The sequence below is a fragment of the Suncus etruscus genome, chromosome 8 (genome assembly GCF_024139225.1).
Source record: "Suncus etruscus isolate mSunEtr1 chromosome 8, mSunEtr1.pri.cur, whole genome shotgun sequence".
Classification (NCBI taxonomy): domain Eukaryota; kingdom Metazoa; phylum Chordata; class Mammalia; order Eulipotyphla; family Soricidae; genus Suncus; species Suncus etruscus.
The window spans coordinates 40,344,439-40,370,927 of record NC_064855.1 but is presented as its reverse complement, the minus strand read 5'-3'; the positions used below and the strand labels follow the sequence as shown (position 1 = coordinate 40,370,927).

General features: G+C 38.3%; 1 protein-coding gene across 2 annotated transcripts in view; it reads right to left on the bottom strand.

Annotated features, from left to right (window-relative positions):
• Positions 1-26,489, bottom strand: part of ATP8A2 (ATPase phospholipid transporting 8A2) — a 763,449-nt gene that overhangs the window by 167,618 nt on the left and 569,342 nt on the right. For both annotated transcript variants that reach the window (XM_049778216.1, XM_049778217.1), the window contains exons 31-33: positions 17,972-18,033; positions 16,746-16,802; positions 14,407-14,514 (exon numbers count right to left, since the gene is read on the bottom strand). In XM_049778216.1, coding sequence (XP_049634173.1) covers positions 14,407-14,514; positions 16,746-16,802; positions 17,972-18,033 — 227 coding nt within the window. The remainder of the gene's footprint in view (positions 1-14,406; positions 14,515-16,745; positions 16,803-17,971; positions 18,034-26,489) is intronic.

Below are 26,489 nucleotides of genomic sequence, written 5' to 3'. Positions count from 1 at the left end.
TTCATCTTTCTTTCCAACTCAGGCCATTCCAGGTTCTCCAGGATTCTCTGTATATCAGGTTCACATCAGCTTTGTACAACAAATGTAGCACAAAAGTAGTCATACTACTTATATTAGTTTCTATAAAAATCCTTGTGATTTTTGAGGTTCACCAGAGGAAAGTAAGACACAGAGTATGTTCTACAATAAGAAAATGTTTCAGGAACTATGGCCAGTAAAGTGGAGGATACAGGGCTGGCAAAAGATGCCAAGATGCCAGGATAAACCCAGGACACAAAGGTGTCTGCTGTGCTTGAGAGCAGTTACCAAGGTTGGGCTTCAGAGCAGTCTGAGTTGACTTCAGTTCAAAGACTCGTTCCTTCAGACACTAACTAGCTGTTATCTAATGTAGATGATGAATAAAACAAAGTTCACCTGTGAGTAAGAATTCAAGAGAAACAGATGTATGTAAGGAAGTTTGTGCCTTTTAGTAAAAGAGTGTCTAATACTTATTAGAATTGGTTATTTCAGGTTCAAAAAGCATAGGATTTCTATCTTTCTTCCTCTCTCACTCTTTCCCTCCTTTCCTTCCTCCCTCCATCCTGCTGCCTCTTAATTTCTCCCGTTCCCTTCCCTTTGCTGTTTTCATGACTGGGGGTTGTTGAAGAATTTTCTGGGGCTTACACTTGGTGGTGCTGCGAGGGAGATTACACTCGGGATGGGCTTCAGAGCCTCAGGCCCTCACGACAGATGTTTTACTTCTGTCCTATCCTTGGCCACTCCTCCATGCCTCCATGCTCATTTTAATATTCTGTGATGTTCATGGCAGCAACAGGAATCCAAAATCTACCCACTTCAATTTTATCCACTACTCTGGGGCTCCAGGATACTGTTCATGTAATTTTGCAGCACTGTTTATAATAAAAAGGAAAAACATGGCACGTACTTAATAGTAAGGCATCCCTTGTCCTCTTCCTTAGTCTCAGCCAAACTAGTATCTTCATTTACATTGTGAAACAAAGCAAACCTAAAACACTATGTTTGTGGGTGGAAGAAGACAGCTACAGGCACCAAACAAAACTATCATCCTCAGCGCATGGTGGCAACAGAGCCCCCTGCAGAGCACCCAACTCCAATCCACACAGTCACATTTCCACATGTCTGAAGAAAGGAAAAGTTCAGAACCACATCAAACATGCTCTGTGACCACAGCACATAAATATTATAAACAAACAAAATCAACATGTAATAAGTACTTCAATTTTCTGACAGATACTTAAAAAAATTAACATCAGAATGAATAGTGAATGCCAACACCACAACAAAACCTTGAGACAAATAGAAAAATAACTCAAAATCAAAGCTGTCTACTCTCTAATCAGCACACAGACTCCTGGAAAATGGGAGGCCAAAGGAAAATAAACTTCCACTAAAGAGAAAACCTGGTAGGGGAATAGAGCAAAGAGAGACTGACAAAATAAGGCTTTTCTCAGAAAACGAACTTAAGAAAAAAATTTTTTTGAAAATGGCTTGAATGGAGATTTCTGGGTTGTAGATTGTGGCCCAAATTCAAACTATGTATATTCCTTTATTTTTGTTGATATTTGAAAACTATGTTCCAATTCAAGATGAAGTCACCTTGTGGATAATTTAATCAAAGCACCTCCTCTCCTTTGGGCCACACCTGGAAGAACTCAGGGCTTACTATTGTCTGCACTCTAGAATTACTCCTGGCAGAGCTCCAGGGACCATCTGTGCTGGGAATCAAACCTGGGTGGGCCATGCACAAGGCAAGCATCCTCCTAATTGTTCTATCATTCTGACCCACAAAAAGCACATTTCTGAGGATTGATGGGCATTTGCGGGACTTGTGGATCTATGTTAATTCTGCAAAAGCAATCAAGTGAAGGGACTGCTGAGCTGCTAGGGAATCTGAGGTCACTATGAGGACTGACACAGTTTTCAAAACAAACCTTCTCTTTTGCGTTTTCTTTGGGTATCTCAGACAGGAGCTCAAGGGGGCAGAAACATAGGTGGGAGGGACACAGAGAACACAAGAACCTTGGCACTATCCTGCTTCATACCTGCAGGAACACCCTCCTCCTTCCAGTCAGTCTTACTACCATGAAAGATGTCTTAGTTTCAAAATCCAGATGCCAATTTCCACAGATAATTGAACCCCAGGACTCATTCCAAAGGCTGTATGAAACCAATAGGAGCACTCTGCTGCCGGTACTCCCTGACATACATGAGAATTACACCATATGAATATGGATGAGACTAGGATGCAGCAGTGGCACTAAGGTATCTGAAAGAGGTTCCAACAGGAATTATAATCTCATGCTCAGTGTGTCTGGGTTTGTTTCTAAAACCTTGTCATTGCAAAATAGAAGCAAGACTTTACCCACCTTTAAATCCACCTAAGTAACAGTTTCTGGAAAGTACCTATTTCATGATTGGCCAAACTGGTGACTCTGAGACCAGGAGTATCCCTCTTCCATCCACATGTGTCTGAGGGGGTACTCTCCACATCCCTATAGCTCAGGAGGTTCAAGCAGTGCCCCTATAGGCAGAGTACAGCTGGGCAGGTGTCTGGATCCTATTGGGAATCCTATTTTTACTGTTCACCTTCAGCAGCACTGAGGTATTTCTTCGTTATGGCATCCTCACTGCAGCAGGTACATCATGTAGAAGAGAAGATTATATCTTAGATGAATTTCTTTTGTGTGTGTGTGTGTGTGTGTGTGTGTGTGCCCATATTCCTTAACTCCTGACTCACAAGATGGTGATCTTTAAGGAGTAAACATTCTTCTTTCCCTGAAATTCCCAGCAAAGGTCTCCTTGGGATTGATAAATCACTCAGCAACTGGGATCAAGAACAATCCTGGAGATAAGGGAATAAATGACTTCAAAAGTAAGGGATCTCTTGAACGTAACCTGGAATGTGGGTATTAAAAGGGTTTCCATAGGTAAGGACTGGCTGGGTGGCTAGGGAATAGCAGCCAGCTTCACCTGATAAGGTGGTTTACCTGAGAATCTCAGTCTCTAGGTCCTGATTTGCAAAAACCTTCTGGAATTGGCCCTGGGGCAGACAACACTTCAGATAATGGTCGTTCTTTCTCAATTTGCCTCCTAGAGCACATGCAACAGGAACCCCAAATCTCTCTCTGTATCATTTAAAAGATTCCTGAGCCTGAGATCTTCCCCACAAAGATCAGGAAAATTCATGATCTGGGAAGAGCAGTGCTGAATTGCTTTGATTCAAGGATGGCAAAACTTCAGCCATTCTCCCTCTGTTTATCTTTGGTCTCTGGAATTTTCATTGTGTATACATAAGTGTATACAAAACTAAAAGGTAAATCCATTCCTGTATTTGGGATTTTTAAAAAGAAGCCTATCATGTGCCAGAAACTGGCTGGTACCAGGAGCTTGGCACAGCACAAACAGAGGTTTGCAGGCTTTTAAATATGTTTTTCCATTTCTTTTAACTAGTAAAAAAAAAAAAGGACTTGAAAGGAGTCAGTGAAAAGTATTTTTTAATTGTACAGTGTAATGTCTTGGCCACTAGCAGAACCTGTGAGTTTCACATTATCACCGTAAATGGAAAGAGACCGGAACAATTTTCAAATCTCCATCTTCTCCTGAACCTAGTTTCCTAAAGAGTGGGTCAAGACCCCATAGATAGTGGTGAAACTGAATATGGGGGTTGCAAAAAATGTTTATAAATAAATGTTTGATTTATTATCAGCTTGATTTATATACTATTTTATAAACCTAGAGTCATGTAAATTATTTATTATATTATATTACTTAGTCATTTATTACAATATGCATTCTCATGCCCAGCATTGAAGAACTGGTTCAGTTGGCAGAAAATGTTCAGTAGCCCTAGGCTCACTGAATATTACTTGGGAGCCCCCAAAATAGAAAAATTTTCACAGACAAAAAGAGGTTACAAGCAGAGAGTTTTAACAGCCTGTTTCTAGAAGACCTAGCATTCAGTTATTGTAATATAGTAACTATTCAGGTGTTTTAGCTCATGGTGCAAATTTTAAAGGAAAGCATACCTAGAGAGTTACTAAAAATCAGAGGCTGTGGTTTGAAGAGATGTTACAATGGAAAAAAACATAGTGTAACTATGTTACAATTGTACAGAGTTGACCTGGGATAGATTCTTGGTATCACCTATGACCCCTTGAGCCCCATCAAGAGTAGTCCCTGAGCATCATTTGGTGATGATGCCCCAAAAGTTAGACTGAAGTCCCACATCCAGAGATTCTGACTCTGTGTATATGAGTGTATGTTGTAAATATATTTTTGTAATGGAAGACCATCGGTAAATAGGCAACACAGACAATTCGGACAACAAGAGATCAATGGGCATAAGAAACATCACACTAAAGTGTAAGCACAGCAGGGAGGGCATTTGCCTTCCACCCAATTTCGATCCCTGGCATCACATAAGGTCCCCCAAGTCAGCCAGGAGTGATTCCTGAGTGCAGAGCCAGGAGTAACTCCTGAGCACCGCCAGGTATGGCCCAGCAACATCACACCTACAACTCATAAAATATTAAAATTCTTTGGTCAAAAGAATTGAGAATTTAAATCATAATATTTCTATTTATAAAATTTCAGTATCAGTTATCAGTCATATCATTATTTATTAATCTAAAGATTACCAAACTATCTGAATCCTATATTCATCATACTCTTATTGGAAACAAAGTTTGGAAAACTAAGTACCCATGGACATAGATAGACAAAGGAGTTGAATATAAATACAATAGCCATACTCTTTAATTAAAAAAAAAGATGCAGACTTTCATTTCCAACAACATGGATGAACCTAGAATGCACTATGCTGAATAAAATGAGTCAGATAAAGGCACTCATAGCATAATTTCATGCATATGTGATAGAGAGCCAAATAAATGAACTGAACAAAATTAAAAATTTAAAAATAGAACACCAAAATAGTGGTAGCAGAAGAAAAAGGGGAAGGGCCAGGGAGAGTCAAGATATTTGGGTTACAGATATCAATTTTTTGGAATTGATCTTTAAGTGGTGAATATTATGTTCAGTAATGGTTTTCAGTCATAGGTCCAAAAACCATTGTGGACCTGCAGTAGAAAAAAGATTGAAACCACTGGTCTACTGCCGTGATTATAAATATGTGTGTATAAATATGAAGGACAGATACTATTGTAAAGGAGTAAAAAGACTGATTCAACACTGATGCGGTATACATAAATTCTGATATATAATGATACTCATCTAAGAACTATATAATGTCAACACAGTAATTAACAACAAAAATGAAGCTAACAGTAATGGGTCACTCTAGGAAAAAGAAGTGTACACAGTTTACATTTTCCATAGCTTGGTCATCTTAACATTTTTGCCTCACTCTTCTCAGATAATTAGGAGGAGTGATATTATTCTGACTTTGCTGTTAAGGAGATAATAAACCACAGTTTACTGACTTTTTAACTGAGGTCAAATAAGAAGGTATCACTCAGGATTGTTGCTGAATGTCTAGCAAGCAGCAACTGCTGACCTGCCCCTGAGCTGCCTGTTTTGAGACCAACCCCACCCAGAAACGTCTGTGGAAGCTACATGATTGGATGTGAGCTGGCACTGCAGAAGAAGGGGAAGCCAGAGGAGCATTGTTGCTCTACTTTGTTCTACAGATGCATATCTCTTAGTCAAGGATCCCTAGCATAATATGCAGAAAACATCACACTACAGGTGCAACAAAGGGAAAATAATGCAGGCCAACACCATGCATAAAGAATGAAGATGGCATACCCATAACATTCTTCAAAGAAGTGGATCAAACACTCCTGAAATTCATTTGGAACAATAAACACCCACGAATACCTAAAGCAATCCTTTGGAAAAGGAATATGGGAGGCATCACTTTCCCCAATTTTAAGTTATATTACAAAGCAATAGTTATTAAAACAGCATGCTATTGGAAAAAAAGATCATCACACCAGTGGAACAGACTTGAGTATTCAGATAATGTTCCCCAGACATACAATCAATTAATTTTTGATAAGGAAACAAGAAATCCAAAATGGAGCAAGGAAAGCCTCTTCATTGAAAGAGTCTTCCACATGTAGTGTTGGCACAACTGGTTAGCCACTTGCATAAAGCAAACTCAGACCTCCATCTAATACGATGCACAAAGGTCTAATCCAAATGGATCAAAGATCTTAATATAAGACCTGGAACCATAAGGTATATAGAAGAACACATAGGTAAAACACTGCATGACATTGAGACCAAAGGCATCTTCAAGGAGGAAACAGCACTGTCCAAACAAGTAGAAGCAGAGAGAAACAGATGGGACTATAGTAAGCTGAGAAGCTTCTGCACCTCAAGGAAATAATGACAAAGATAAAAGGCCACCTACAGAATGGGAGAAACTATTCAGCCAATATCCAACAGATAATGGGTTAATATCTAAAATATATAAAGTACTGACAACTTAACAAAAATGGGGAAAAGAAACGAACAGATAATTTCTCAAAGAAGAAAGACAAATGGCCAAAAGGCACATAAAAATGCTCCACATCATTAATCATAAGGGATATGCAAATCAAAACAACAATGAGGTACCATCTCACACCACAAACACTGACACACACCACAAAGAACAAGAACAAATGAGTGCTGGCAGGGATGTGGGGAGAAAGAAAGTCTCACTCACTGCTGGTGGAATGCCTTCTAGTCCAGCCCTTATGGAAAACAATATGGAGATTCCTCAAAACATTGGAAATTGAGCTCCCATATGACCTAGCTATATCACTTCCAGGGATATAACCAGGAACATAAAAACTATTTTTAAAATATGCCTTCGGTACACCTATATTCATTGAAGTGCTACTCACAATAGCCAGAATCTGGAAACAACCCAGATGCCCAAGAACAGAAGAGTAGCCAAAGAAACTGTTCTACAAATACAAAATGGGATACTATGCAGCTATCAGAAAAAATGAAGTCATGATATTTTCCTATACATGTATGGACATGAATACTATTATGTTGAGTGAAGTAAGTCAGAGAGAGATAGAAACTGAATAGTCTAAATCTAACTCTAACTCATCTATGGGTTGGTTTTATTTATTTACTTTTTTGGTTTTTGGGTCACGCCTGAAAATGCTCAGGGGTTACTCCTGGCTACGCACTCAGAAATTGCTCCTGGCTTGGGGGACCATATGGGACGCCAGGGGTTCAAACCGAGGTCTGTCCTAAGCTAGTGCGGGCAAGATAGATGCTTTACCACTTGCTCCACCTCCCCAGCTCCTCATCTATAGGTTTTAAGAAAAATAAGACATTATTGTAATAATACCCAGAGATGATAGAGATGAGGGCTGGAAGGACCAGACCATGATATGAAACTTACCACAAGGAGTGGTGACTGAAGTTAGAGAAATAATTACACTGACAACTATCATGACAATGGTAGTGTGTATAGAGAAATAGGATGGCTGTTTTAAATACAGGCAGGGGGTGAGAGAGTAGAAAGATGGAGAACACTGGTGATGGGAATGTTGCACTGATGTAGGAGGTGTTATTTTTTATAACTGAAACTCAACTACAAACATGTTTGGAATCATCATGATGCTTAAATAAATATATTAATTAAAAACGTTTAAAAACAAAATAAAAATGAAGTTTACATAAAAAAGAAGGTATCACTCAAACACTTGTAAAATAAAAAAAATTACAGAAAATAAAAGTCCATTTACTGGCCGTATTTTAGATCAAGTATTCCTTATTTAATCAAAGCTTTACTTTAGTAAGGGAAATTTTTGTTAAAATGTCTATAATTTTTTTTACTTTATTTTTTTATTTAAACAACTTTATTACATACATGATTGTATTTGGGTTTCAGTCATGTAAAGAACACCACCCATCACCAGTGCAACATTCCCATCACCAATGTCCCAAATCTCCCTCCTCCCCACCCAACCCCCGCCTGTACTCTAGACAGACTTTCTATTTCCCTCGTACATTCTCCTTATTAGGACAGTTCAAAACGTAGTAATTTCTCTAAGTAAACTCATCCCTGATTGTGCTGAGCTTCATGAGGTGAGCTGTTACTTCTAGCTCTTTTCTCTTTTGTGTCTGAAAATTCTTTTTGCAAGAATGTCTTTCATTTTTCTTAAAACCCATAGTGAGACCATTCTGCATCTTTCTCTCTCTCTCTGACTTATTTCACTCAGCATAATAGATTCCATGTACATCCATGTATAGGAAAATTTCATGACTTCATCTCTCCTTACAGCTGCATAATATTCCATTGTGTATATATACCACAGTTTCTTTAGCCATTCATCTGTTGAAGGGTATCTTGGCTGTTTCCAGAATCTTGCTATGGTAAATAGTGCTGCAATGAATATAGGTGTAAGGAAGGGATTTTTGTATTGTATTTTTGTGTTCCTAGGGTATATTCCTAGGAGTGGTATAGCTGGGTTGTATGGGAGCTCGATTTCCAGTTTTTGGAGGAATCTCCAAATTGCTTTCCATAAAGGTTGAACTAGACGGCATTCCCACCAGCAGTGGATAAGAGTTCCTTTCTCTCCACATCCCGGCCAACACTGCTTGTTATCATTCTTTGTGATGTGTGCCAATCTCTGGAGTGTAAGGTGGTACCTCATAGTTGTTTTGATTTGCATCTCCCTGATGATTAGTGATGTGAAGCATTTTTTTCATGTGTCTTTTGGCCATTTGCATTTCTTCTTTGTCAAAGTGTCTGTCCATTTCTTCTCCCCATTTTTTGATGGGATTAGATGTTTTGTTTTTTTTTCTTGTCAATTTCTGTCAGTGCCTTGTATATTTTGGAGATTAGCCCCTTATCTGATGGGTATTGGGTGAATAGTTTCTCCCACTAAGTGGGGGGCCTCTTGTATCCTGGGCACTATTTCTTTTGAGGTGCAGATGCTTCTCAGTTTAATATATTCCCATCTGTTAATCTCTGCTTTCACTTGCTTGGAGAGTGCAGTTTCCTCTTTGAAGATGCCTTTAGTCTCAATGTCCTGGAGTGTTTTACCTACATGTTGTTCTATGTATCTTATAGTTTTGGGTCTGATATCAAGGTCTTTCATCCATTTGGATTTAACTTTCGTACATGATGTTACCTGGGGGTCTAAGTTCAGTTTTTTGCAAGTGGCTAGCCAGTTGTGCCAACACCACTTGTTGAAGAGGCTTTCTTTGCTCCATTTAGGATTTCTTGCTCCTTTATCAAAAATTAGGTGATTGTATGTCTGGGGAAAATTCTCTGAGTATTCAAGCCTATTCCACTGATCTGAGGGCCTGTATTTATTCCAATACCATGCTGTTTTGATAACTATTGCTTTGTAGTACAGTTTAAAGTTGGGGAAAGTAATTACTCCCATATTCTTTTTCCCAATGATTGCTTTAGCTATTCGAGGATGTTTATTGTTCCAAATGAATTTCAAAAGTGCCTGATCCACTTCTTTGAAGAATGTCATGGGTATCTTTAGTTTCTCTTTAATGATGTTCTTTGACCGTTGATTCTTCCTGCAGATTTTCTTCCTGGGTCTCTGGGACTCCAATGTTTCTTAAGTTGTTTCTGTTGAGCTTATCATAGACTTCTATTTTCATCTGTTCCCATTCTTTGACTAATTTTTCCATTGTTTGATCATTTGCTTTAAGCCTTTTTTCCAATTTCTTCTACTGTATGGAATTGTTATTCATCTCATCTTCCAGTGTACTAATTCTATCCTCAGCTGCTGTTATTTGACCTAAAATTTCAGTTTGGAGTTTTCTGATTTCTATCTTCATATTCTCTCGATTCTTATTAGTGTTCTCTTCTATATTTTCTTTGAGTTCTTTGAACATCTTCCATATTGCGACTCTAAACTCCTTATCTGAGAGACTTACTAGTTGGTTGGTCATGTTCAAGTCATCAGAGTTGTCATCATCATTCTCTATGTCTGGTGCTGGTCTGCTTTGTTTCCCCATTGTCACACTTGTGTTTTATTTTTTTATTTTTTTGGTTTTTGGGTCACACCCAGCACGCTCAGGGGTTACTCCTGGCTCTATGCTCAGAAATCGCCCCTGGAAGGCATAGGGGATCATATGTGATACTGGGATTCGAACCACTGTCCTTCTGCATGGAAGGCAAACGCCTTACCTCCATGCTATCTCGCCGGCTCCCCATTGTCACACTTGTATTTTGGGTTTTTCTACATGTTGTGGTTGTATTCACTGGCTAAATGATGTGCACGGCCGGGAAGTGAAGCGGATCGTCCATGCTCCTCTGGCTCCATCCTTTCTAGGCTTGTAAACTCACCTCCAGGGAAGGCTCCAGGGAAGACTTCAGGGGAAGGCGAGCCGTCTCAGATGAGCCATACACAGAATGAAGTCAGGCCAAAAATGGAGCACAGCACAGAAGACAGGCAGATAGGGGTGCTGGCATCTGAGTTCCAACAGAGTTCAGTGCTTTCCCCTTTCTGGGCATGTAAGCTCAGCTCCAGGGAAGGCTCCAGGGGAGGAGAGCTGTCCGCAGATGAGCCACACACAGGATGAAATCAGGCCAAAAATGGAGCATAGCACAGAAGACAGGCAGATATGGGTGCTGGCATCTGAGTTCCAGCAGAGTTCAGCCTCCAACACAGTTCTTAGTGTAATTTTTTCTTCTTGTTTCAATGGCATTCTTTCCTTAGAAAGAGCGCATGGCCGCGTAGCAAAGCAGAGCCTCTTTTCAGTCCACTCCCAAGAGGTTCAAGCAACAGGACAGGAGACAGACACACACAGGCAGCACTCACAATTTCTCACAGTCGGGCCCCACTTGGCAGGAGTAGTTTCCTATCATTTTCTATCTTTGTTGTTTGGAAACCTTTATAAAGTCTTGTTCATGCAACTGGAAGAATAAAATGGGCTGAAAAATATCACCACACCTTTCCTTTCGGAATCTGGCAACAACCAGGATGGACACAACTTGAATTTTAAATTCCTTTTTGATTTAGCTTGGACCTAAGAAGAAAAATGGCGGGACTTAACATCCCACTGATATTCTCTATATATTTTCAGAAGAAGAATCATACAGATTATTCATTCGTTTCAACAATATCCACAGAACTCTTTGACTTTCATTGCCTCATCATGAGATAAAGACTCTTTGACTGAAAAATAACTCTCATTCTATAACCTTGCCTTGCTTTTGCCCTTAAGAGAAAACTCACATTCTCCACCTTAGAACCCTGTGGGAATAAACTCCCAATATAATAGACAAAACAAAGAAATATTTAATCAAATTAACTTAGGAAACCACAGAAGAAACAATGTATCTTTTGAATAGTTTAAGACGCTATAAAAAGACAGAATGCTTTGTGTTTGAATCTGTCTCTGGATCCTGAGTGAGAAATACTGTTTGCTATGAAACACTAGCTTCCTTCTAAGACTCAAAAGACTCTCTTCATTTGCAAATACTGCCTCATGCATGAAACACTATGAAAAAAAATTGATAATGATGAGTACCCATCATTCCTATGCATTCACAGAAGGACTTAGCTTGGTTTGTTATGACTGTATATCACAGAAGGGTTATCAACTACATTTGAGATCTGATGGGATCTTTTTTCAGGTGTTAAAATCTACTTTATTTTGTGGTGTCCTCATATGGTTGTATACAAGTGAGCTACTTAGTCCCAGACACTTTAGAAAGCACTTTAGAAGGTAATTAACCCAATTACCTCCCAAAGATCCTACTTATCATCCCATGGAAATTAGGATTTCAGCATATAAATGAAGCGGGACACAAATTCAGTTTGTAACACCAAGCCAGTACCAAAGAGATACAGATGTTCATTGTGTAACTTCAGTATTTCCCTCCAAAGAGAAACTCCTGTCATTACACCTGATCTCATTTCTCTTTCTGACAGTATTTAATTGCTGTGAAAGCATCCTTGTCTAACTTCTGACATTTGAGCTGAGTTTTAGTTATGAAAATATTTTGTACTTCTCTACCACACTTAGATAATGAAGAATCCATAGGACAGCATATGCCAGATGAAAGAGTATGAAAGTTGGTTCTCACATTGCGTTCTTTCCTTTTCTTTCTTTTTTCTTTTTATTTATTTTTTGTTTTGGGGTTACACCCAGCTGTTTTCAGGGCTTTCTCCTCCTATGCTTAGGTGATCATAGGGAGTACTGGGAATGGAACCTGGGTTGGCCACATGCTAGGAAAATGCCCTATCCCCTGTAATATCGCTCCAGGCCCTTCTCATATTGTTTTCTGACAAGATTTTCCAAGTAAGAACTCTCCTCAGGAGACAGAGAAATGAGCCTGTAACAGCATGGAAAGCAAGCATGACCACCCACCTACTCTTCGAAAGGTAGCCTTTGAAAAGCAGTATTAGTCAGTGGCCAGTCTGGTCTGGGCAGGTTCGAATTCGTAACTGGTGTGAACAGATACAGAGGTTTACAAGGCATCTTTGTGGAGGAGGCTCTTGGCCAGGATCTTATCCTGTCAGCTGTTTCTCCTTTCACTGAGGAGAATAGGCACAGCAATTGGTTACAATCCAATACTGTAAAACCCCCCTGGATAAAATATTTATCAAACCACTCTCATCGTTCACCTATAGGAAGAAAAAGCTAAGCAGATATTGTAGGCACCAATGTCTTTTCAAGCCCTCCTTCTAGTAATGAGTGCTTGCTTTGCTTTTATGGGACAAATCACATTGATGTCCAGTCCAATTGATTTCTAGGCATTTCCATTCTGCTATCACTTGCGTGAGACGTGTGACTTCTTTCTTTTACTTTATGGAGGATCCTTGGCTCACTTTTTCTTGGAGAAAACTTCTTGGAGAAAACTTGAGGGCATTATTCTTTCTCTCTTCCTTACTTTCCCTCCTAGTATTTCCTAAATAAAATGCTTTACAACCCCACCCACACCCCACAAAAAGGCATAACTGATTTCTTCACACGTACAAAGTTACTTTGTTAGGAAACCATCCTGATGTTATACAAAAATCTTCTGGGTTTATTCAATGTCTTGCTATTTTTGCTGATACCTGGATGTATAAAGGAACAGAAGTATGTGTTAAGTGTTTTTCCACCTTCTCTTCTCAAAGTGAAGAGACCTGAAAGCCAGATCTATTCTGCTCACCACAAACCTCAAAGAAGGCATTGGATCACTAATAAGCCAAGCCACCACTTAATGCATCCTGTTGAACAACTGCTGAACAACTACTGAGATTTTAGGTAGGCCAGAGTTTAGACTCTTTACAGAAGAACAGTGGATATTCCACATAGAGGCCTGCCCTACAAAACTGCATTACTGTAGCAGGAACCCTCATGGAAGAACTTGGGTCCTTTTCCATCCCTGATTCTATTCCACCGCATGAATATATACATGCAAATATGAGTACCAGTCAATCATCCAGGAATTCAATTATAGCTACTTCCAGTACCCAAGAGTGTTTCCATTGGTCTGGATCTGGGAAGAAGACCAGACAGATAAGGACTGGGCTTATACTTTAGGGCAGTGCTATCTCCATAGCAACAGATTCCTCCTTTTCTAAAGATACACCCAGAACAGTCCTATTGCAGCATGCAGCCTGCCCCAGAGTAGAGCAGGTTGGGCCCATTCTAGGAGGATATCATCCACACAGTTTCATTTGTAAATGAAGGTATTTATAAATGTACCATTGGTAAGTACCTCCACAAATGGGAATTTTTTTTTCTTTTTGGGCCACATCTGGTGATGCTCAGGGATTACTCCTGGTTGTGCGCTCAGAAATTGCTACTGGCTTGGAAGAGCATATGGGACGCTGGGGATCAAACCAAGGTCCATCCTGGATTGGCCACAAATGCCATTCTGCTGTGCTATTGCTCTGGCCCCCAACACAAATGGGAATTTTATCTGATTCAATCTCAAATTCTAAACAAAGATAACATAAGAGAAAAGAAGAGGGCAAAAGTACAAACTAAGATCAAGGTCTTCAGTTTTAGTTTTTTCTGTCCAAGGAAAGAAGATATTCTTGTAAACGAATAATCTGGCTAGTAGAGTTGTTAGATTTATCTTTCATGGGGGGCTATGAACTAAGCAGAGAGCAATAAAACACTTAACAATATAACTGTGATCACTTAATAACCAGATTGTGAATGACTCAAAATAGCTCCAGTTTTGAGAGATACAAACTGCAAAAAAATTTGTCATGGAAGCATTGATGATTAGAGGAAGTCAGAGATTTTAAGATTTTAAGTCAAGCATTTTCACCACAGTTAATCTTCTAATGCCACATCCATGAACTAAGTGACCTCGCTCTGCTTTGCTTGAATATGTTTCCCTCTTGCTAAACACTGAGAGGAGCAGGCCACAGGATCCTCTCCTGAAGCTTGCAATTATCATGAGACATGGAAAGTCCACTCATAGTTAATAGTACTGACCTGTCCTTTCATATCTGGAGCGATGGGAATAGTAGGCCAGATGGTTGAGTAGACACCAAAAAACATTAGCCAGATCAGCATGCTTCCCCAGACAGCGAGGTGACTGAACTGCAAGGAAAAAAGAATACAAGTTCAAGCAGATATTTGCTGCTCCCCTGAAACAGCCACCTGAATGCCACCTATACCTGTACCCAAATTCCCTTTCTTCATTTTAGGGATGACAGTTCTCTGGAGGATCCTGGTGGTACCAGAGAACCATGCTGTGCTGGAGCAGTCAAAAAGTATCAGCTCCAGCCCTTTGAATTCTCTCTTCTGCCCAACATTATCTAGCCATTAGAGACATTAACATGTCTCTAGCCATTAGAAGTTCAGGAATCAAAGAGCTCAGTCTTTGGGCCATTTCTGTGTCAGAGATTTAATAAGAAATTATGATTAGGTAGTGATCCCAGAGTAGTCCGAGACAAAGCAGTCTTCACAAAAGACCATGGTCTAGGGTCAGTCAATGGTTTTATCAGGTCCCTTATAGAACTTTGGAAGAATCTGCTCCAAAGTGGAGCCAAATAAAAGAAGGTCTCATTACTCTGTAATAGAGCACCACACAGACGACCATCTGAATCAAAAACATGCTTTTAACTATTGTTTTGAGACTTTTAGTTATGTTTTCCAATGAATTTCTTAAAAAGTCTATAATGGAGGGAAGGCAAAACTAGTATATACTAGGTAAGGCTCTTGTCTTGCTGACCTTATTTCAATCCCTAGAACCACATATGATTTCCCAGCACCAATCTGTGGAATGATCCCTAAGTACAGAGCCACAAATTAGCCCTAAGCATCACCAGGTATGGCCCCAAACCATCCCCTCTACCCCCAAATCTAAAACGGATATTACATGTTAATAGTATCCCTTAAAACATCTAGAGAGTTGCTAAAATATTCTTCTTTGTCCTCTTAATGTTACAGTCTTTGATCTACTCCTTTCTTACATGCCCCCATGATCTAAATCATCATGTTCTACTAAATTCTACTAAAATTTAGCTTTTGCTGAAATTCCCATCAACCAAAGCCAGTGAAAAACCAAGCAGCACACCTTGAAAAGTAGGAAAATATTACTTTAATTAAGCTAACAGACCTAGTTGAGCTCATTCTCCAAAACTGGGCCCAGAACAAAGGTAAGTACTTCATTTTATAGACTATCTGATGGGCTATAGGGCATTTGCAAGCAGATGACAGGAAAGTATAGCAACAGGAATTCCCAAGCATGTTATTTTGCAAAGCAGGCTCTGGACTACTTCAAGCACATGAACACATTTGGAAAACATTTCCAGGTTACCAAAGTTATAAAGTGAGACCATTTCAGGACATCCTAAATGCAACTCATGATTATTTCATTGCCCAGACTCAGGTGACCCTGGCAGCTCCTGCTCTCTTGTGTTAGCCTGCTTAAAGTTTACCTGTTTGAAATACAGGGCGAGAACTATTTTCTGCATAAAGGTAACCTCTCACTCTAATTTCTCTGATTTCCCTGACTAAAGTTACCATCACTTGCATTCAGTGTCACTGTCTCTGTTAATAAAGCTCCTGTAATCTCAGTCTTCCAGTCCTCTCCCATTTCTCAGTACAGAATTAGGTAAGTATTTCAATCACAAACTCTTAAAAGAATATTAAATTTCAGACAAACATAAAGCACCAGTCATAATCCCCAAATGTTACAAATAACTAAGATAGTTAAAAATTGATGACTGAGTAAGTGATATGATATTGATAAGACTCAATACTCTGCTATAATGGATAATGATTTTGTAGCATATTTTAGGTGTAGAAAATATTCATGAAATATTATTAAGTGAAAAAAGATTATAAAACTGGATATTCTGTAATGTGTTATCCTATTTCAAGTACACACACAGATCAAATACACATATACACTTGAGATAACTTTTAGTAGTTTAAGCTATATTAAGTGCTAAGCAAATGAACCATCAGGAAAATTTGGCTTGCAAATTTACCCTGATAAAATCAAACTGCCATTTTAATGCAAAATTAAAAATAAGAGAGCCAGATAGTACTTATCATTTTTCAAGGTTTAAAAAAAAACAAATACAACCATGGTGCTTAAATAAAGATTTTACTACACACACACACACACACACACACACCTATATATATATATATATATATATATATATATATATATATATATATATATATATATATATATACACCAAACCAGTTACACAGCTGAAAACTCTAATGTAATGTTTCATTAGTTTTCAAAAGAAGGTATTACACCATAAAATCATTTGCAGAGGAGAAAAAAAAAAAAACTAGAGAAAACTTACTTTAGTCCAAGCTGTAGTCTCCAAACCAGCTTTCAGGCAGACAGTGACAACAACATACTGTGAAAAGAAAGAGTTTGGGGGAAACACATGGTCCTCAGTGAGTTATCTTTGCTTTCAAGAAATCCTGTTCTCACTTCTGACCCAGGCAGAGCTTTCTAGGAAAACTTGTAAGGCCCCTTTTTGGTAGCTAATTTTCTAAATGTCTTTTTTTTTTTTTTTTTGGCTTTTGGCTTTTGAGCCATGCCTGGTGACACTCAGGCTATGCGCTCAGAAATTGCTTCTGGCTCGGGGGACCCTATGGGATGCTGGGGATAGAACTGAGGTACATCCTAGGTCAGTAGCATACAAAGCAAATGCTCTACCGTTGTGCCACCACTCCGGCCCCTCTAAGGGTCTTTTTTTGGTGGTCACTACCGGCAGCACTCAGGGGTTACTCTTGGCTCTCTGCTCAGAAATCACTCCTGGCAGGCTCGGAGGACTATATGGGATGCCGGGATTCTAACCACCGTCCTTCTGCATATAAGGCAAATGCCCTACCTCCATGCTATCTCTCAGGCCTCTAAAGGTCATTCTTTAAGAACAAAAAAAAAGGCAGGTTATTTATAAAGCCTCATTATAGTTATTGTTTTCCCACAAGTAATTTTTTTTTTGTTCTATTTAGAGAGGAAGATTTGGGAGAAATCACCTTCTTGGTGCTGCTTCTTTCAATGATAGGCAAGTCTGTTAACCCTCCATTCAGGACTCTAAATCACCTTTACTAAAGAAGTGGGGTAATCATTTCACATCTACTCAGAGCATTTAAGGGGTCTAAATTTGGGGACAATTTTTGGTGACTGCAGAAAGGGTTAGGGTGCTTGCCTTGCCTATGCTGACCTGGGTTTGATCCATGGCACCATACATTGTCCCCTGATCCCCATTAGTAATGAAGCCTGAGCACAGAGCCAAGAGTTAATCCTGAGTACAGCCTGCTGTGACCTCAAAACAAAAACACATAACATAAATTAATTTAAGTAAGTTTCCAGACATTTAAATGTATTTATTGAAATAAATAACAACAAAAAGGTCCTTTATAAAGGGTGTAGAGAGGTGCATTTAGGAGTGGTTCACTAGGGCTGGGAATATGGCTCAGTGACTGAGTGCTGGGCTCAAATATGTGAGACCCTGTATTCACAGTTTAGTGGTATTGAAAAAATCAATAGGCTCACTAAACAGGGAGATAAACTTACTGTATAAACAATATTCCCAACAAACAAGTAGTCTGTGGCATGACCATTGGACAGCACAGCATCTGAAAAACAAAGACGTAATATTTATTTTCAAAGCATAACACTGTAATCTACTCTACTCAGAATGTAAAGCAGAACTCCAGAAACATTGAACAATATGGGAGGGGAGCTTGCAAAGGCTCTAACATTCTTTTTGAGATTCTAATGCATCTTCTATTTTATTCAAAATCAAAATAAAATGCTCATTCCACTTCAAATAAATACTTTTATAAAATTAACATTTTTAATTAATTTTAAAAAATATTAACATTTTCTTTGTTGGGTTATTAAAAGAAGATGAATAAGAATATATTAATCTATATTAATTAAACCATTAGACACTAGGCCTTTCAAATTGCTCATTTATAATTCTTTTAAAATTTTGCTAAATTGGTAATATAAGTCAATCAGAACAATTATAGCATGGATAACTATAAATTTATGATTAATGTTTAAGTTTTAGAAAATAGTCACTATTTATCCTCTCATAAGCAACTTCTTTTTCTTTTCTTTTCTTTTCTTTTCTTTTTCTTTTCTTTTCTTTTTCTTTTTTTTTAGCGGAAAGACAGAGCCAGCAGTATTCAGAGCTTACTCCTGGCACTAAGTGATTAAATCCTAGAGGGTTCCAGGGACCATATGTGCTGCTAGTGATCAAAGCTGGGTTTGCTAGTGTCCTACCTGCTGTACTATTGCCAGCCCCACAACTATGTGAACTAAGGACTATATATAAAATAGAAGGGGGTGCAAATAACCCAATGGGAATATCTAGAATTCTACCAGACTTTTCAAGCTGTTATTTTTATAACTTTTCTATACTTTTATAGAAAGTATACTTTTTTATACTTTTAAATAACTTTTTCTACTTTTTTATCCTAAATAATGCTATCATGATGGATAGAACAATTCCTAAAACAGAATTGCCTAATTCACGTCAGCTGCCTCTTGGGAAGGATCAGGCTTTCAAGAAGTCAACGACGAGTTTAAGATCAGCATTGGTGTGTTTTTAGATTCCACTTTTAATCTTATTCATCCTGTTATGAAATTTAGAATTTACCAATAGGCAGAGAAGATAAGGATTTTTTTTATGTTCAAACCAAACCAAATTGCTATTTGCCAGTACTGGAGGCTTACCAATTGACACATTTTCTTGTTCAGAAGTATAATTTTATAAAATAATCAAGCTTAGATGAGCTTAAGTTTATAATACACCATAACAATCATGTTGCATTATAGGTAGAAAACAGAATCTGAAACCTGGATTTATGATAATCCAGTTCCAGGGTCTGCACTCTCTCCAAACTTCCTTAAATAAAATAAAATATCTAGAAGGTAAAACATGACAGGTACTGCACTAAGAACTTTACATATATTAGCATATTTACTGATATAGGTGATAATATAACATAATTCTAACATTAGCATTAAATTATAAATAACATAAGCATATATATTATCCCTTTAACACACTAATTGCTAGATGATTCAGTTTATTTAACTGCATGTTTTAGAAGAGAAAACTGGTGAAACACAGCAAGTTAAGCAACACACAAAGACCCCACCACTAACAAGAAACTGCAAACTTTCTAAGAGTTTGTTTTTATGAACTGAGTTAGAAAATGACCCTGGGAAAAGTGTACTGGTGAAGGGTGGTAGTGTACCTTTTATGACAGAAACTCAATCACAAACAATTTTGCAACCAATGTGCTTAAATAATTATTAAAAATAGGAAAATAAACTTGGAAAGAATAAAAGAAGACAGCTTCAAGGGGGAAAATAATTAGATTTAGACATAATCTTTTGAGATGCCAACAATAATGGGAAGAAGCTTCCTAGAATCAAAGTGGACATAAAATAGACTCCTCCTTCAGCAACATATGTCAACTCAGGAAATACAGAGACTACACAAACTGGAGAGCAGCATGTTCCTTGAGGGCTGACTGATGTTCAATTAGGGTGCAGCCCTTAGGTGTGCAGCTTCTCAGTCTTGACACCAGGAATACTCACTCCCCTTAGATAATTCTTAGTTGTGAAGAACCACCCATTGCTTGGCAGCGTCTTGGCTTTTTCCCAGTGAGGTTTCCAGAGTTGTGACGATTCAAAGTGTTTACAAACATATGTTTCTGCGGGCAGAAATCACCCACTTGAAACAAGAAAGGAAGAGAAGCTGGAGTATGTATAAAGTACATTAGATGTCAAATGTAAGCGGGTCTAATGCAATGAAGGGAAACACTTCTCTGTAGTCAGGTTAAGGATGATAAATACAGAAAGACCTAATTGTTGCCACAATTTAAAGTAAGGGAACAGTGAGGGGCTAGAGTGATATCACAGCAGTAGGGCACAGCAGTAGGACAACCAGGGAACCATATGGTTCCTGAGCCTGTCAGGAGATATTTCTGAGTGCAGAGCCAAGAGTAACCCCTGAGCAATGCCAGGTGTGACCCAAAAACAAAACAAAACAAAACAAAAAAAAAAAAAGGAAAGAAAAAGAAAGAAAATGTAAAGAAACAGTGAAAGTTTGTACAGTCACTAAATAAGATTGTTTTTAAAGGGGCTTGATCTTTAATCATTTATGGACAGATGCTAAGAAAATATACCCCTTCTGTAAGTACCCAAGAATACTATGTTAGTGCTCTGGTATGGAAAGAAAACACACAATGAATAGAACAGAAAACCAAAAAGATATTTACTAACTGAAGCTTCTAAAATTGTATAAAAACATTGATTCCTACCTTGTTATGATAGTAAAGGGGGATGGAGAATAAATATCTTAACATTCAAAGGTTCATTTAAAAATATTCAGGTAAATTTTAATGGGAACAGAAGAAATGAAATATTTCAGTTCCTCAGTTTGGAGGGACAACTCAAGTTCTCTGATAATTCAAGTTATCTGCTTAGGAAAAAGCATCTTCTATAGTGAAAACAGGCATTTTCTGGGAATCATTTGTTCCTTTGGTGGAGACACTTGCTACCAATCTGAGATTCTATGTTAGGCCAAAAGCATCTTAGAAGATTGTATTTCCTTAAACAAGTCACAAGTCCTCACTCTGTAGATCTTATATTGGGAAAATTCCTATGGAATTGATTGTTTCCTTAACAGCCTATATATCAACTGTTTTAGAAGGAAATACCTATGGGCATCAGTCCTTGTTAAAATTTGACAACAACCTTTTATTTTGAAGCAAGGACAGAAGTCTTTTTTATCTCAAGACCATTGCAATTATGAGGTGCATATCTTTATTGTTGCAGTGCTCACTGGATATCTTATTTGATACTTCTTTTTGAACTGTTGTGGTGTTTTACCTTCTTTTTTCCCCTTTGTCTCTCAAACCGAGGATGAGAGCCTCTAGAAGGACTCTGCCCATCGTTGGCGTAGTTGATTTTTACCCCATTTTATTACTTTTCTCTTCCTCAAACAAAACCACATAACTCGAACTACCTAGTCCCACCTCCCAATTAGAGGGAGAAGTAATGGAGGTACCATGACCAAACAGTTATAAGATCACTAAGTAATAAACTAGACACAGAGGGGGCCACTCAATCTAGAAGCCCCTGGGGTGAGGGTGGAGGATAGGGGAGGCAGGATGGGAACGGAGGTGGAGAGAGGACAATTCGGTGATGGGAATTCCCCTGATTCAATGTTAACATGTACCTGGAATAATACTGTGAAATATGTATCGTTCATATATACGTATGTATGATTAAAGTAAAATTATATTAAAAAAAAAGCAAACCAAATGTATGTCACCACTTGAATTTGCAGAGCATTAACTTAGTACTCTGAAATCTGATCAATAAAAGGAAAGAATCAGGCATTAAAAAAAAAGAAACCATGTGTGGAAGAACATATTTAGAAACTTTAGTCTGCTGACACTCCTATGCTAGAAAAATTGGTTTAGATGATGCAGTCTCCTTCCAAAAGGACATAGATGACATATTATTCTCATTTTGCTTAATTGTCAAAAGCATTGTCTTGCTTCTATTACTCTACACAAGAAAAACATTTTTGTAGAAGCTACCCTAACTGGTTTTTAAAATGTCAGTCAAATATTAAAAATTAGTTATATATTGAAGATGCTAAGAAAACATCGTAGTTATATATTTTTTAAAAATTTTAGTCAGATGCTTAAAATCTCAACTGAAATTATTTAAATGGGGAATTAACCTCTTCTGCAAACCAAAACCAGTGCTTGGATTGCCCAAGCTAGCCTTTTGAACTATTTAACCATTATTTGTGTAAACTGTGGAAGGAATAGTCCTGCAGACAAAACAGCCTGGACTAGAGGCAGTGGGTATCCAGAAGGAAGAGAGAAGAGAGAGGAGAAAAGATGATTCAGAAGAGGGAATATTAGCAGCATAAAGGATGAGAGTCTTTCCCTGTTGTAGGGAAGGCATGGAGCTGTGTTGTTTCTGAAAGGTGAAGTCAAGAAGGACCCAATAAATCAAAACCATTAAAATGTCTCTATGAAAGAACCCCATCAAAAGAGGACAGGCAGAGCGGTGATCTCACCATTCTTTTTCTCCCTATCCTACTCAGCAGGATGTTGTGTACTTCCTAAGACCTTCACTAGCAAAGAAAGGTCTGATTGAACAATGCACTACAGATTGCATCAGAACAAATTGATATTTAACAAACTGCACTGAGATCTGTTAGTGTTTTGCAGACTTTTGCTCACTAGGAAGGCTAAAATGGAAGAGGAAAGCCTTAACTGTCATAAAATTTCATAAGGCAGTTTTCAAGAGTAGGTACCCCCATCTTTTATCTTGCTGTTGGATTGACTCCAAACTATAACAATCTAAACTTAAAATGGGCCCATTATACTGGCAAACCAGAGGGCAAAGGGTGGTGGTACAGGATACATACTGGGAACATTGTGGAGATAGATCAACACTGGTGGTGGGATTGGCCCTGATTCATTGCATGTCTGAAATTTAACTACGAAGGACTTTGTAAATCATAATGGTTTCAGCAAAATTAAAACAACAACAATAAAGCACACTGAATCACATTTATAATGGTCTAAATGAAACTGCATGTGACATAAAATCAAATCTTGTAATGGAAAGAAAAGTGCCTGCCTTGTATGCAATTGACCCAAGTTTGATCCCCAGAGCAATGCAAAGAGTGATACCTGAGCACAGAGCCAACCAGCTGTGGCCCCCAAACCAAGGACCAAATCAAATCAAATAAAAAACTTAATCTCATACTTGTGCCCTATTACAATCTATATTAACAGCTGAACTGGGGCGGGGTGGGATAGATCACTACCCTAGACAGCTCATGCATTCTCTTCCAGGTCAGGGCAATGTCACAGTCTTGAGGAACCACAGATCCTTAAAGCAGTACACATGCCTTTCTTCCAGATCTATAATATATACAAAATCTGGTTTGATTCAGGAATCTACACAAAGTAGGATTAACAAATAAGGTTTCAAAACAGTCACTAAAAATAATTGTGAACAAGTAAAGTGAAACCACAAAGGCCCTCTACATGAAAACAACAGACACCAAATGCTACATACAATAAACTCTGAAAATCTTTGTGGGAATTTAATGGTTTGAAAAGAATGTACATGTTCACAATGATCAAGGAACTTATTCAGAATATTCCCAAGAGCTAGGCTTTTATAAAGGTGCTGTTCAATTAAAAAACATTATTATATCATTACCTAGCTAAATCGTTAAAAATTAACTGAGAAATGACTGTGACACAAAAAGGAAAGAACAGACTTCTGCACTGTCAGAAAAGGCAGAGTTTTACAGTCAAGAAATCAGACAGGACGAATTTATATGTGTTAAGAATGTAGTCAATGGGGTCAGAGTGGTGGCACAAGTGGTAGTGCATTTGCCTTGCACGCACTGGCCTAGGACAAACCGCAGTTCGATCCCCCAGTGTCTCATCTGGTCCCCCCGAGCCAGGAACGATTTCTAAGCACACAGCCAGGAGTAACCCCTGAGTGCCACTAGGTGTAATCCAAAAAAAAAAATGTAGTTAAGATCCCTGAAACACCTGAGTTGAACACCACCAGCATCTCACTCACATAAGACTAAGTAAACAGGGGCTGAGAGATAGCATGGAGGTAGAGCATTTACCTTTCATGCAGAAGGATGGTGGTTCGAATCCTGGCATCCCATATGGTCCCCCGAGCTTGCCAGGAGTGATTTCTGAGTATAGAGCCAGGAGTAAACCCTGAGCACTGCCGGGTATGACCCAAAAACCAATAAATAAACAAATAAATAAATAAACAAACAAATAAAAGACTAAGTAAACAGAATTAGGGTGAATGGGACTATGGTTTTTGACACTGAGGCATTTGCCAAAAATTCTGGCTGTATAATAGATACAATTTTTTCCTGCTTGTCTTTTTTACTCCTTCCTTTTGTGAACTTTCAGCAGCAGATCTGAGTCCAAAATATTAGTAGTTTCTCCTTTTCTCCATCTCCATTTCTGGCTCCCAAATTCCAGAGGATCAGAGAAGATACAGCACCAAGCAGCTACTATTATATTATACCAAGAGTAAAAAAGTATTCAAAATTTCAGATAATGGAGAATTAAACAATTAACTCAAACTATTTATCAAGTGTTCTACCATTGAAACTGTTGTTTCTTAAAAAAGGCATTTTTGAATAATTCTCAGAGACAACAGATGAGGGAGGGCTGGAAGGTCCAGCTCATGATATGAAGCTCACCACAAAGAGTGATGACTGCAATTAGAGAAATAACTATACTGACAACTAATATAACAATGTGGATGAATTAGGGAAGTAGAAAGCCTGTCTCAAATACAGGGAGGGGTTTAGGGAGGTAGGAGATTTGGGGCGTTGGTAATGGGAATGTTTCACTGGTGAAGGGGTGTTCTTTATATGACTGAAACCCAACTACAATCATGCTTGTAATCAAAATGTATAAATAAAGATATTAAAAAACTTATTTTTATACATCATTGAAACTTATTTCTGCTTCCCAAACTATGTATTCATTTCACAAGGATGAAATGTATTTTTCCTTTTTCTGTAAAGAGTGGCTTAAAATATTGGAAAACATCATAAAAGGTCATTTATACAAGTGTTAGTGATTATAATTATACTCCTAACCAGTGCTGAGTTACATCACATTCCTGGCTGAGTACGTCTTTTGCTGGATTTTCTCATTTCCACTGCCATTTCTGCTGGATAAAGCTAAGGGTTGAAATGCAAATTTCAATCTTTTTTTTCCATTCCTGTTTACTAAAAATAGATTTTAAAAAGGAAGAAAAGTGATGAAAATTAAACTCTCAGTAACTTCGTGAACCATAGAGTCATTTCTCTCAAACACATAACTAAATAACATTTCCTAGTTCTCATACCTAGATGGGACCCCAGCATTGCTTCTTGCCAGTTAGACAAGAATCAAAGTGATGGATCACTTCCTGCCAGAGATGCTGGAGAGCAAGTAATCCTCAGGACTCTCCTCCTGGTGTCAAAGTTGATGATGAAACTAGAGAGCATATATGAAAATGAGCTCCATTATAGTGAAATAGAGTCAGTCAGGGTTTACTCTAACCAGGTATGGAAAGATGTGTAGATATGAAAGTGATTACTATAAAGAAAGATGTTTATATACAAAGACCCAAAAAAGAGAAGGCTTGAGATATCATGCAGGGCTACACAGGAAAAGATCAGGGTTAGTTTGGAAACAGAAGGGGAGATCAGAGATGAAGAAATGTGGCTCCTAAACTTTACGTTGATACTCATGGAAAGAAAAGTACAAAGCAAGGTAGGCATGTTGTGTAAATATGTTTAAGATCAGATAGTTTGAATAGTTTTAGTAGGTTCTGAGTTGTGAAAGTGATTCCTAATTGTCTGTTGTATGCTGCCTGGCCCTGGGGTGAGTTTAGGTATAGAAAATGTTGACTTTGGGCCCGGAGAGATAGCACAGCGGTGTTTGCCTTGCAAGCAGCCGATCCAGGACCAAAGGTGGTTGGTTCGAATCCTAGTGTCCCATATGTTCCCCCGTGCCTGCCAGGAGCTATTTCTGAGCAGATAGCCAGGAGTAACCCCTGAGCACCGCTGGGTGTGCCCCCCCCCCAAAAAAAAATCAAAACAAAAAAAAAAAAGAAAAAGAAAATGTTGACTTTGTTTGTGGGCCTTAAAAACATATAAATAAGAATTTGAGTTTGAGACTCACTGACTTCTATATCAAAGTTATGTTTACTGGGAAGTTGCTTGCTTTCTAGGAATTACCTAGTTTTGTGGAAAACAGATAATTCTTTCCAATGACCTCAAATATTAGGGAAATAAGAAAATAGTTAATACACTCATGAGCAGTACACTCCGCCTTTTGATGTGAGAAAGAAAGAAAGCTTTATTGGAAAAAGTTCCTGTGATCTGGGGGTTCTGTTCTATAGCAGTGATTCTAGTTTTGGCTAATATACCTTAATTCAACTTCTTGTTAAAGTTAGAAGGCTGAAATCTGGCAACTTTGGCTCATACTCTTTACAA